Below are 13,763 nucleotides of genomic sequence, written 5' to 3' on the forward strand. Positions count from 1 at the left end.
CCTCCTGGGACCTAGCTGGCAAGCTTTGACTTGTTAGGCGAATGTGTAAACGACTACACTATGGAGCCACTTACACACAAACAGAACTCAAAAGAAAAGAACTCAAATTTGTATGAATTTTCTGAAAAATAATTTATTTCCAGAGTAAAATAAACAATATGCTGCCATACAAAAAGTGTAAGAAAAGGGACAATGTCAAAACTGTAACTGCAGAGAGCTCAGCTGAGTAACAGGTCACATGTGCAGTGAGTCACACCTGGATATGAATTCAGTGCCCTTTAACTTTATTTGACCTTGTACACAGTCTCCTTTAGCATATCTGTAACCTCTGTATCTTATTACAGGCCTAGTTCAAAGACACAGGCAACACACCATAGATATGAACTGTCCCAGATCTTTTGTAACATCAGACACACACATCCCAGACAATTAGATTACATATAATTTATACTCGATAACAATCTAATAAAAACATTCTGGGCCAAATGAAAACAAATATATAGCCCCCTTCCACTTGAAGGATGAACAACATAAAAATACTACTTTTGATTTCCTTTGCTTTTACACTAGGTGCAAAAGCCAAAAGAAAACATAGAAATTTCTTATTCAAATTATCCCTTATTAAGACATATTAGGCTGAAAAGAAGTAAAAACAACATGGAAATGCTATCATGAAGAAACATTGCACATTTCAACCTATAAGACAAGACCTCAACGTCTAGTCTAAGAAGTATCAAAAAACAGTGTCTACGATCCAGCAAGAGAACAGGAAACCGAGCAGTCAAGAGATCCAACAGGCCACTAAAATAACCCAGTGAGGGTGTTTCTGTTCTCTCTTTTTTAAATTTTTCAATAGGAACATTTCCTGCAGTGAAATAAAAACGCATTAACTAGCAGTTTGTAAACACTTGGCAACTTTTATAAATATGAATAACTGAAAAACAAACCAAACTTTTTTCTTTAACCATAAAAATGTCATTTTGAAGAGTGACGGAACAAAAACACACAGTGCTGACTGAAAGGAAGCCGTCACTGGAATCGTGACGGACCTAAAACAATATGGCAACTATAGTTTGTAGTAGCATTGTGTCCACTCGCTAATAACAGACTAGGACTGAGTGGTACTGCGCTCGTCTTCTACCTCCGAGTCAACAAGGGAATTCACTGGCAACACTTGACAACACCTCGCTCAGACGTAAACAACTACAATGGACCCTTTCGAGTTTACCGAGGACGTGTAGCGCAGTCGAGAGCGACCGAGGACCTCAATGGGCCGTAAAATAGATCGCCTTAATCAAAACCTCTTGGATTTAACAAAGAAGAAAAAACTAAATTCCTAAAATAGTCATTTAAATGTCCATATTGTCCTTTTTTTTGCTTTACAAATTATAAAACAGACTCCATATTTTCACAAAACTCGTGGTCCTCGAGGTTGTATATAAACTTCGTCCTGTCGACAACTTTGGGGCCGTCGGTGAGGGACGGGTAAAACTCAGTTGGCGTCAAATAGCCCTCGTGACTTTTGATGTACTTCCTGTAGTTCCGCCGCAAGCAATACCACGTGGTGGTGTAAAGGAGGAAGGCGACACCCTTGAGAACGATGGCCAGGCTGACGTAGAGATGCCTGTAATTCGCGTTGTCGTACAACAGGCAGGCACCCTTCTTGTCGCAGTCCGAACTCCAGAAAAGGCAAGTTGAGTCGATCCCAGCACCGAAGATCAGAGGAGGGGGGATGAATCCTGCAAGAGAGAAACATGCACTGAGCTAAGGTTTGCTGGCTGTAAGAGGAGAATCATAAATCTTCAAACTATCACTCCGTAAGCACTGAAATGATTTAAAAATCACATTTTGTCTCTCTTATGTTCCATTTCTTCCCTTGCCTCCTGAACGCGAGTTTGTTTTTACACTCTCGTGATCTGATTTATTTGTTTTCCATCTGAAAACGTGAAGTCGGTGCAGCCCTGCGCATCAGCGATTGACGGGTTGCCGTCATTAACAGAGTACGTCACTGGAGGCATTGGTAAAACGCCACACGCTCGCAGCCTCAACAGGATTTGTGCTGCGAGTGAGAGAAATGAGACGGAGCGATTGTATGTGAAAGTGATGTGTTATCTGGAAACGGTTCCTACCGAGGAGTCGCAGCAGAAGGAACAGCACACCGAGCGCGTATGATTTCAGCTCAGGGCTCACAGTCCTTCAAGAGAAACAGACAGAACAAACAAAGTTTTATTTCTCAAATTAAAGCATTGAGAGTCTCTTCACAAAATAAAATAAAAACACAACGATACCTGATTAGGATGATGACAGAGGGAGTCTGAGCCATGGCTCCGACCAGGCTGCAGACACAAATCACGCACAGGAAGATGAGGAAAGACTGCTGGCATCCTGGCATCGGGCATTTCCCGGAAACCGCCGTGGCACTTTCGCTGTTGTTGGATATACAGGAGCAGCTGGTCAGGTTCTGTCAACAGAAACAGAGGAGAGAGGCGTTTGTACAACAACAAGCCATTCATCCTGCAGGGAACACACATGCTACACCTGCTCCTCACGTTTGGATCAAAATCTTCAGTAGAAATAAGCAATGTGTGTTTTTTTTAGTAGCACTTAAAAACTGAAAAAAGAAAAGCAAAAAAAATCAGCAGCAGTCCATTGCTGATATTTTGTGCTGCTGAGCTGATGTGATTTGAATATAGAAGACATTATCTGCAGTCAGCATCTGATCTTGAAACAAGCACGTTACCACCTGACTGCCCAGCATGTGCATGCTGATGACAGAGCTGTGAAATACTGGGACTTCATATCTGTGAACACTTTAAAGGTTTCTGGTGGCTTTTCTGTGCTACAGTCCTCATCAACATTGCTGGTACTCATCATAATCAGAGGGCAAAAGCAAAATGACAACCTGAGAAATGTTGGATGTGGGGATCCCAGTTCGGCTGCAGCCGGCGAAGCAGGCGGACAGGTAGGTGATGCCGTTGGAGCCGCACACAGGGCTGATGGAGGAGGTGAAGCAGCTGCAGTGACTGTTGCACTGAGCATCTGGTTTCCTGCTCTCCTGCAGTGTCCTAAACAGAGAGAAACAGCTGTAAGCTACATCTGTAAAACTAGAAGGAGCCCTTTATCAGATATTATGGACACTGTTTCACTTTCAACATCTCCATGGAAACGGCGCAGCTCTCCTAACCCGCTCTGGAACAAGTTGGTTTTAGGCTACCAATTTCAAAAGTCGCCCAAAAATTCAGTATTTCTACAGGACGAGCAAACAGACTAAATCACTGAGTTCACACTATTAAAGAGATAAAAGCAACACCAAGGCTGAAGATTGAGCCTGAATGCTTTTATTTTAACTGAAAAAGAAGCAACCTTGGACTCATGGAGGTCTCAAAGTGCGCTGCAAATAAAAGGAGGTGAATAATATTCATCTGAACACATGAATATCTTTTACTAGCACAATGGTAAAAAGATAGAGAAGGAGCTCAATGCCAAACCCCCCGAAAAATACCGTGCTATCGGTCTCAAAGTGATCCAAACAGGTACGCTGTTCTTGAGGAACCTCTACACCTCTGTTCACATCACACAGCTGGATTTCTGCGTATGTATGTGTGAGTGTAAAATCTGCCCCTCCTTAAGAACAGCCGCTGTGTGAAAGATCAATTATCCTCCTCTTAATCTACTTCCTGCCCCCTGTTTATATCGCACACTTACATTAACATCACTTTAATAAACACCATCATCATTTGTAATAATTAGCTTCATTAGGGCTAAATGTAATGTATTGATTACCTGATTTAAAGGCTATTTAAAGGCTGTTTGACACATAAAAGGAGACAGCAACCAAAAGTAATCATTTTTAGCTAAAATATGACGATTGACTGATTAAACAAATATTTGCTGCTGTTGCAGGTTTAGCTGTGGTACAATGACAAGATTAAAGCATTGAAAACAGTGGAGCAGTGAAAGCTGGCATTATTTTTATTTTTATTTCTTTTTACCTGGGCTTTGCACTATGAAGCGAGCATACTCCTGATATCTGTTAATTATCTGTATTCATTTACCCAAACATCGAAAATCATGATAAGCAGCCACACGAAGCTGCTTACCAACTCACCAAGGTAACCCAGGATTTCTCAATCACACATTCACATGAAAGGTTTGATGTTGGCACAACAATCACAATGAAAGGTTTAGATAAGTATACTGGCAGCAGAGTGGGTGACTTTGCCAAGGAAGATAAAATCATGAGGAAAGTATGGGGAAAATATAAAGAGGTTAAACGCACAATACAGACTGAAAGCAGCATTTCTGCTGCTGACTAAGCAGCGGTATGTGAGGAGAAGCGTTGCACAGCGGATTAGTATTAAAAGGCCTGAATGAATGCAGGGGCACTTTAAGTGCTTTGGTCAATAAGACTGGAAAAGAGCTGCTATAATAATAAAATTTAGCTTATTTGAAGCCAGGAAAGAAAACCAGCAAAACGCTGACTGTGCTAACAGTAAACAGAATGATCAATATCACAGCTGTATCCAGTGTATTAGGACACAGGAGAATCTGAAAGCAAGTAAGGAATACATTAAAAACAGAATTAAAATTTAGGTTTAGACTATGTGCAAATTTCATGTAAAAGGGAAGAAAAAATGAAGGAATAAGCTTGCATCTAAGAATTTATACTTCTTAATGGTCATTTGCGTATTGCATCAGAAATTAGACATCATTAAAAAGTAAGACCCTTCTACTATCTGTGCAGAAGTCAGAGGGTTTTTTCAGCTGTGGTGACACTGTTTTCTGGAGAAGTTGATGTCTAACCTTACTATGGTGATGCACCCCAGTAAGAAGTGACTGAGTTACTAAGATGATAAATAAGGTCTTTGTTCTGTGGCAGGTAGTACAATTGAAGATGCCACTGGCAGGATTACTAAGAAGTTAAGGGTAGATTTGCATGAAAACTGTCAGGCTTGGTGCAAGATTGAAGCAATTACATATGGAGTCTATCTAGATCTGAATCCAGGGATTTTTTGAAAGGACTCCTTATCATTCTGAGAGGCTATCATTGATTATTCCCTCTAAATTCAAATCCAATATAAAAATAAAAAGAGAGACTTTCGATTGTGAAAAACAAAACAAAACAAAAGAGCACTCGCAGTAAAGCTACATTTCTACCAGAGAGAAAAAAAAAAAAAGGTGTTAGACTCGGCCCTGCTGGGGGGGTTAACAGAGCAATAACCACCTACAATACCACATACTGTGTGTGTCCACGTCAGATGAGCTGTGTGGTGTAAACCTAGGTGTAGCTCTGTCTCACTCTCACTCTCTGCCGCTACATCCTGATTTTTTTTAAACAGAACTATTCAGACACAGGTCAAAATGGGGGCATTTTACTTCATGCTGTCACAAATGGTTATAAAACATGAAATGAGAAAAGGGAGGATTCTTGATATCAAGAATTAATCCACAGGCTGATATCCTTGGATTCAATATACATGCATAATGTGAAGGAATTTTTTTAAACCTCTGCAGAGGAATGCAATCTGTCTGTTCTGATTTGAGTTGTTTGTTTCTATTATAGAGAAGAATCCAAACACCATATTTGTTTTATTATCATATCATTTGTTTTGTGCAGTAAAATTAAGAGTTTATCCTCATGTACTTCTGTAGGTTATGTAACAACAATCTGTCTTTTCACCTTTGAAGTAAAGAATTTAAGTTAAAAAGTGTGCGCATGAGACAGTGATTCATGCTAATTTATGACAAACAACATAATAAATACAAAGTCCCTTCTAACAACAGAGCTTCACTTGAACGCTTTATCAATATGAAAGTGAATAACGTGTCCTGCTGCATAATAGCTTTGCTTTAAAGCTCTTTTTATTGGTGTCTGATTCAGTGAAGTCTGTCACATTCATATTCAGCTCATGCAGCCCTCGAGGCCACTTTCCAAACAGAAAATCTTTTTATAGACTCGACAAGATGACACAAAGTTGTTTGAATAAAAAGTAAGCCCTCTGTCCCATCTTTGCCCCAATGTCCAGCAGTGATAAGAATTTTTATTTACACATTTATAGTCCCTACAGTTCACCTGCAAAAAAGTCCTCCAGCCTTGGCAGCAGCACCGCTTTTCACTGCTAGAGTTTGTTAACTGCTTGTATTCATCGTTTGATAAACTGGGTTTTAAATGTTAACAGTGCATTTCGTTCCTTCTCAATCTATTGGATGAAAACACGCTGAAGTGAGGACAACAGAAATATATCATTAGATATCTGCCGTTCCTCCACTGATGAGTTCATCTCATCTTACATTAAGGACACTGTTTCTGGCGACGTGTGAATGAAGCTTCTATGCAAGTTCAACAAGGAAGATCTAGTATGAACTCGTTTGCCTGCATTCCTGCAGGTTTGGGCTGCTAGTCTACTGTTAGATCACTTCTTTCATCATTATCTCTGGTCCAGTAACTTTATTTCCTTATTCAGCCTCTGTTCCCTGCGCTTTAAATCTTGGTGCTCACTGTGGCCCGCCTCCACTACATCTCGATTTCATTTTGTTCGCTCAGAGACCCTCGTCTGAGTCCATCTGCTTTATCTCCATCACCACCAGCAGCGTCTAGACTCCAGGGTGGTCCTGTCCTATTTCCCACCACTGGTGGGACTCTGCTCTGCTATGTAGCTTCATCTGAGTTTAATCATCAAATAGTTTATTACCCAAGCTCTGCGCTTCAACACATTGTGTTCAATCCTTTCAAATACTTACTGAATTGGATTGTAATCAAAATGGATGGCTTCCCAAACTTTATGTAACCACAGGCAGTTTTAAGAAGGGTTATCCAGGAAGTAAACATAGGCCAGAAGTAGGGCTGCCACAAACGATTATTTTGATAGTCGACTAGTCACCGATTATTTTTGCGATTAGTCGACTAATCGGATCATGCATCCATTGGACGTAAAACGTACAGCTTATTGCACCAGCAGCATCTGCTCTTATATAACATTAGCTTACAGTTTTAAGTGTTTAGGGTATGTGCTAACTAAAAATAAAGACAAGATGATAGTTTATTAAATTTAATGAGATTTACAGATTGTTTCGGTAAAGTTTAATAAACTCCTTGCTATCTAAAATATAACGGGACACCGGAGTATATTCTCGAACATCTCACACTTCTGATAATCAGTTGTCTGCTTGACGTTTATTCGGCCGTGTATAAACTATAACTTTAATCTCAGCCAAACCGATTTACTCAGGAACAAATAAAATACTCAAAAAAAAGGCCAAACAATAACATTTTTAAGTTATCTAACTGAGTTATATATGTTTAACCTGAGTAGCGAAAGACAGTGGTGGGTTTGAAAACGATTTGCCGGGAGTCCGGTGTTCTCACGGGCTCTAGTGAGCCTTGCCCCGGCTAGCTATCGAGCTAGTGGGTAACAGACGTCTCCAAAACGTCGGAGCGCTTTTGAAAATATGCAGTGTCTTGATAAACTGAGCAAATATTTGAGGTTTACACAGCTACATTCTCGCCTGACAATATGTTAAACGTTTATTTTGTGACCCAGAAAGATTAATAAGAGTAATATTAAAACTAACTAGCTGCCGCCATTGTTGAAAACTGAGCAAGGCCGCGCTATGAATTCTGGGACACTGCTGCTTCTTCTTCTTCGGAGTGTAACGGCAGCTGGCATCCTTGTACATGCAGTGCTGCCATCTTCTGTTTCAGTCCGTTATTACACTCTTAAATCCTACTACTTATTCCTGCGTCTTTTGTGATCTTACAAAGCTTCAAACGATGCGTCGACTATTAAATCAGTCGTCGACGATTTTGATAGTCGACGTAATCGTGACTAGTCGACTAATCGTGGCAGCCCTAGCCAGAAGCCTGAAGATCAGAATGCCACACTGAGCAACAGTGCTCTAACTTGTCCCCCTTTCACACGTAAAAGATAATCTCAACTTGCACCTCTCCACATGATCTTGGCTGACAGCTACTTCAACTGCTTTATTTATTGTGTTACATCAGTCTGCAGCCCCTACTCGCCTTGGATCAAGGCACGGCTGAGGTTGGCGTGTGGAATATGCCACTGCACTTTTTAGTTGTGGTTATTAAGTAATTTAAAACCAGTGTTTCTACACCCTCTGGTGTCAGTCTCCACTTTTTACTGATGCTTTTAAGCAGAGGATGTAACAAGTGATAAATACAAATGCTACATATTGAATATTTTTTCTTACACGTTGCCGTACGGGATGGTCACTCCTGCGACGGGACCCGTATCACAGCCAAGGAACAGAAAGGAGATGTAGCAGGCGGTGGACAGCAGGTTGACCAGCATGGCCATTCGGATTGCTCCCAGCGCTGATAGATTCAGCTTCTTCACCAGCAGACCACCCATGAAGATCCCCAGACACGCACATGGAATAGCTGTCATACCTTAAAAACAAAATAGGCCCAAATCTGTTTATTATACTCCTGTCCGGAAGACAAAAAAAAAGTGTGCATACGTGCGACTTTTTGCACAGAATACAAACCTAACAACTGATTTGCAGAGGTGGTGGTGAGGTTGAACTGCTGCTCAAGATATTTCCCCAGAAAGGCTGCAAAGCCGGCTACGACGGCGATCTCCATACAGGCCGCCAGGACGATGCAGGTGAACACAGGGTTCGACAGGAGTTGCTTGGTCACCTTGGGGATCACTGGTCATAAAAGGAAAGAGGAAAGATGAGCATTGAGGGTTTAGCACACCAGTGTGCACGAGGGACAAGATTCTCTTGATGCTTTTTTTGTTATTTCAGCACTTGCTCTGACTGATTACATGTGTTTAGAAATGAAACAACACCACTTATCATTCAGTCACTTAAAAAAGCTTTGCCGTTTCTGCAGCTGTGTAATAAAGGACACTTTTGAGCCAACTCTACTGATCCAAAACTAGAGTTCAAGTTCTTCTAGTAGTTCATTTTACTTTTAAAAGTTGCATACTCTTTCACGTGTATCTTATTTCCCCTTAATGAGACATATTTCAAATTTTACAAACTTGTTGTTAATTAAAATATATATACAAGTACAACTTGCAATGGTGCATTGTGGGGACTAGACTCCAGTAGCTAGAGTAGATTTACAGTTCAATTCTTATGTATTATATAGTGGGCCTTGAAGGAGCTCCTAAGTTTATCTTTTGTCTCATACAAGCCTCCTTTTCTTTGAGTCAGCTTTACTCTGATTGGCTGCCCCTTGAAAACAGCAAGTTTGAACATAAGATGAGATGACCATACTAATGATAGATGTGTGAAACAGAGCATTTAGAGCAGTCTGAAACGGAGCTTTTGGTTTACAGGGATTATATACGTATATGTTGACCTCACCATCTGACCATGTTTAACATGAGCACTCGTCACTATAACAGTAAAAAATAAGAAAAAGAATCATAGATTATCTTTAACGACACATAATACTACAAAGGATGATATTATAACGAATCTAGTACCATTTATACTAACAGACTAACAGATTTTATTTAAAGAGGACTGTAGCACTTCTGTTTTGTCAGTACTTCATAGCGTTTGGCAAATATAACAAATGAAAAAATAAAATGTTGTGTGTTTTTGTTTCATACATGATCGCATTAAAAAAAACACAACACCAACAACCAAAAAAACTGCAGTACCACACTGGATGCTGCATGCTCACCCCTGAGTTGCTGACAGCAGGTGGGGCTATTGGCAGGCTCATGGTTAACTACGACTCCGTTGCTGGGCTTAGGAGTCTCACAGTCTGAGCTCAGAGAGGGAGGAAGCATAACCTGCTCGCTGTCTGCTCCCTCCTCCCGCTCCCTTGCTGGCAGCGACTGAGGGAAGCCAAACATCAAGACAGCAGAGCAGAAGAGTAAGGCACCACACAGGAGGAAGCCTGCCCACCAGGCCCCGATCCACCGCGGGTCTTCTGGTGTGATGTTCAGTTTACCTGCGGAGAGGCATGGTGTCGGTCAATAAACTGTGCATGCCAAAAAAAGAACACACGTGAGGATCACAGAGTAGGGACACATTCAACTCACTGGTGTCAATGAAGATGGCGTCCACATAGAATTTAGTGCACAGCGATCCAAGGATGAAGCCGCAGGCAGGTCCGAACACCAGTGTAGAGAAGAGGATTCCTGCAAAGAAACATTGATTAAGTTTAATGTTTGAGTTCTACGCATCCAGTACTCTAGGATATATTTTTACACTGGGAAAAAGTACCTAAAGTAACCTACATGCTTTCTTTCTCAAAGTCTTGTTAATATGTTCTGGGTAAAGTTAAACATTTATGGTAAACAGATATATAGTATGAGAAAGCATCAAGCAGTTTTAATTAATTTAATTTGCTCATTTGAGTTTGTATTCATTAAAAATCATTAGATTTAACTTATTTTTAAGTAGCTACAGAGTTAGTTTTAGACTTTGTAAGATGGAGGGTGTTCTTCCCGAGGAGCAAGATTTAGGAAAATCAGAATACAGTACAAACAACACCTCACGAGGGCACTTGATTCCCTGTACTCTATTCGTTTGTTTATCAAATGAGTAGTGGCCCCACCACTCACCCTATGACAGCTGGGATGAACTCCAGCCTAGTTGGAGAAGCAGTTAAGAAAACAGATGGATGGAAACTGATTTAATATTTAGCCCATAAAAGGTCTGAAAATAGTACAAAAGGCTCAAGTTCTAAGAGCCTAAAAGTGACACCTGCAATTGTCCTACTTTTTCTGGGCAGCTACACGAAGATATTCAATTTCAAAACGTATCAAAATAGAATGACAGCAAATCTTCCACAGTATTCTGTTCGTTTTCAGCGGCCCTATCCAGTAGGTACACTGTGAAGCATGACGGCAAACACAGAAGCAATTCAGCTGTCATGAAAGATCAAGTCAGTTAAAAACCACAATCCTACTGGTGGCAGCACACAGTGACTGCGTTCGTTATGCTCACATGGCTCAGCCCTATCAAACTCACAGCTTAACACACACACCTGACAATGGAAAACAGTGGTTCTGTCCCAGTCTTATAGTGGGCAGCTTGAAGCTTGATCTAAAAATCCTCATTAGAGCATTGTCAGCGGGGTGGAAGTCTGGCACTATGACTCAGACTGCAGGGAGATAATGAAGACTCAAAGCTCAATTTAGGAGACAAATATCCCCCCGACAGTCTGTCCTGTGATCTGCGGTATTATTAGACCTGAGTGTGGAGAGCTGTACTGCGACAAACCAGATCCGAGTTTAAGTTTGACTACTGCTGCGCACAAGAAATGCAGTTTCGAATTACCGTCAAAATGAAATGAAAACATCCCTGCTAATTCTGCTTCCTTCTCTTAAGGGGCATTAAAAATATTTCTGCTACCAGGACGATGTTGTTTGCATGCCAAAAGCAGCCACTTAACAAAAACAAAACAAAACAAACAAACAAAAAAAAAACATGGAAACTGTGACTAAGTTGTGTTTTTGCTTGTGCTGAGAGCAAATGCATCAGGCCTGCTTCCTGCCTTGACCACCCACATAGGAAGGGAGTCAACACATGAGCCTCATTCACATCATAGTTTATTCTTCGCATAAAGGAAATGGCTCACAGATTTGCTAGGTGGGGTTTACTACCTATACCCTTTTCTCCATTTTCATGTGGTATAAACAGGCTCATTTAAGCAAGACAAGGAGTGAAACAAAACAGAAAGAGCCTTTCAAGTCGTGATGGGAACATTTGGCTGTTGTTCTGAAGAATACAAGTGAAACATATTTGTGGTTGACAGTCAGACCAGCACGGAAATGAACAAAGACCCAGATGTAGTCATGAGGCACTGGATCATGACAGGTTTTCACCTATTCCTTCTGCTATTTTCTGAGATTTTGGCAGGTGGCTGACAAATTTCCTTTGCTGTGTCTGAATGCAAGATTTCCAAATGTGAGAAGTTTTTTTTTTTTTTTTTTTAAACTGTTAACTCACACACACACACACACACACACACACACACACACACACACACACACACACACACACACACACACACACACAGAGAGGAAGTTGTTGTATCTCATTAGGAAGTGTTTACTATATACCTAACAAAGAGTTTAGCTTAAAGCACTTAAAAAACAGAAGAGGACTGCAGCCACCAGTACGTGACTACCAAATTTGCCTGTGGGGTTGCAAATGAGGCCTATGCACTATTTCTCTCGCGTTTCCTTAGAAACTAAGTGTTGCTTTCACATAGCAACATCACAATTGCTTTCACCACAGGAAACCCCAGAGAGGAAATTCAGTTAGTGAAATCACCTTCCAGGAGATGATAGCTCAGTAGTCCACGAATCAGCAACCACTGAGAGGATAAATGTCTCTGCCTACCCTTGGTTGCTCTCAGAAACGCTGTATCTTGATGATAACATTTAAGCCACAGGCTCGCATGAAGAAAAAAAAAAAAAAAAAAAAAAAGGTTAGTAATCTAGCGTGGCCTCTTATCAATCTGCTGCTTCTGGAGGAGAAACAAGGGCAGTGCAATTTGAAAGTCAGAGATAATCCCCACCTGAAATGGTAGGGTTTTACATTTTTTATATGTTAGGGGTCAATAACAACAGAGGCAGGCATGTCATGAGTTGGCCTGCATAATAGCATTAAAAAATGTTTTGTGTGCCAGTTTATTTCTTGTACTTCTTGACATGGTGACTAATTGTTCCCACATTGGAGCCGCTGTTAGAGACACGGTCGTTTGTATATCTACAAAATCTAGCTGTTTCCCGCCTTAATGAGCGTCACCACTAAGTCAGCAAATATCTGTGTTGTGTACCGCTTTAATGCTTTTATCTAAAGATTCCTCAGAGCTGCACCACAAACAATGACAATGCAACCATTTTATATGTCACAGTGTGTAAGATGGCTCAAAACTGTGTAGACTATAGAGTATTCACTGCAGTGAGCACTGGGTGAATTGCAACAAAACGATCCAAAAAAAAAAAAAAAAAAAAAGTTCATCTCATCAGTTTGTGCACGGCTCTGATGTTTTGATGCATCTTTGTATGCTTTCATCTTTGGAAAAGTCACTTTTTTTTTTTTTTTTTCCAGTTTTAGGATCCTAAATTCCTGAGCAACTCTTTTTGTCTTTGGTCACCAAAGATCAACGGTCAGAAGACTTTTTCCCAAATCAAAGAGTCTCTCTTGATTGTCAATTCTTGTTTTAGACAGCCAAAAATCATGCCCTCAACTCCCTCCAAATCCCCCAAAATCCATCTGTTTTCTTCAGTTCTTCTGTGTACAAAAAGTAGCAGACTAAATGGGAATAATGATGCATTAAGAGAACAACTTGGTTACTTTTACAGCTGAATGGAGACCCTGGCTCTTTGGTCAAAAAAACAAAAAAAATATAATAATTTATAGTCAGTGTAGCTGCACTGACTATAAATTATTATATTTTTTCCACAATATGATTCAGCAGGAGTAAAAACTAAAACCCAAGTTAAGCACATTAAACCTGCATGAAGGACAATACATAACCGCAGCGTAATCTCTCTTATCCCTTCTAGCTGTCCCGTTACAAGATAAGTACAAAACAAACCAATTTGTTCATGTTGTACTTCACTCAAGCCTTTTAGTACCCTGTGAATTATACTCTCTGGGGAGCATGTTTGATGTAATTTAATAACAAAGCTTGGGTCTAGTGTTTTTGTCTCCATGTAATTGACTTAGAGACCAATGGAAAAAGCCAGAAAAGCCACGTCCATATTAATTAACCCACAGATGCATCCCAAACCAGGGTTGAATATAAAAATACTCAC

The 13,763-nt window shown here is 40.5% G+C and overlaps 1 protein-coding gene across 6 annotated transcripts in view; it reads right to left on the minus strand.

The window, feature by feature from the left end:
- Positions 1-113: 113 nt before the first annotated feature.
- The window catches only part of slco3a1 (solute carrier organic anion transporter family, member 3A1), a 36,199-nt gene continuing 22,549 nt past the window's right edge, over positions 114-13,763 (minus strand). For all 6 annotated transcript variants that reach the window (XM_039615367.1, XM_031731237.2, XM_039615368.1 and 3 more), the window contains exons 4-11: positions 10,029-10,127; positions 9,665-9,937; positions 8,509-8,673; positions 8,212-8,410; positions 2,903-3,065; positions 2,289-2,461; positions 2,130-2,194; positions 114-1,739 (exon numbers count right to left, since the gene is read on the minus strand). In XM_039615367.1, the coding sequence (XP_039471301.1) occupies positions 1,387-1,739; positions 2,130-2,194; positions 2,289-2,461; positions 2,903-3,065; positions 8,212-8,410; positions 8,509-8,673; positions 9,665-9,937; positions 10,029-10,127 (1,490 nt within the window). In that variant the 3' untranslated portion in view covers positions 114-1,386. The remainder of the gene's footprint in view (positions 1,740-2,129; positions 2,195-2,288; positions 2,462-2,902; positions 3,066-8,211; positions 8,411-8,508; positions 8,674-9,664; positions 9,938-10,028; positions 10,128-13,763) is intronic.

The sequence above is a fragment of the Oreochromis aureus genome, linkage group 7 (assembly GCF_013358895.1).
Source record: "Oreochromis aureus strain Israel breed Guangdong linkage group 7, ZZ_aureus, whole genome shotgun sequence".
NCBI classification, from domain to species: domain Eukaryota; kingdom Metazoa; phylum Chordata; class Actinopteri; order Cichliformes; family Cichlidae; genus Oreochromis; species Oreochromis aureus.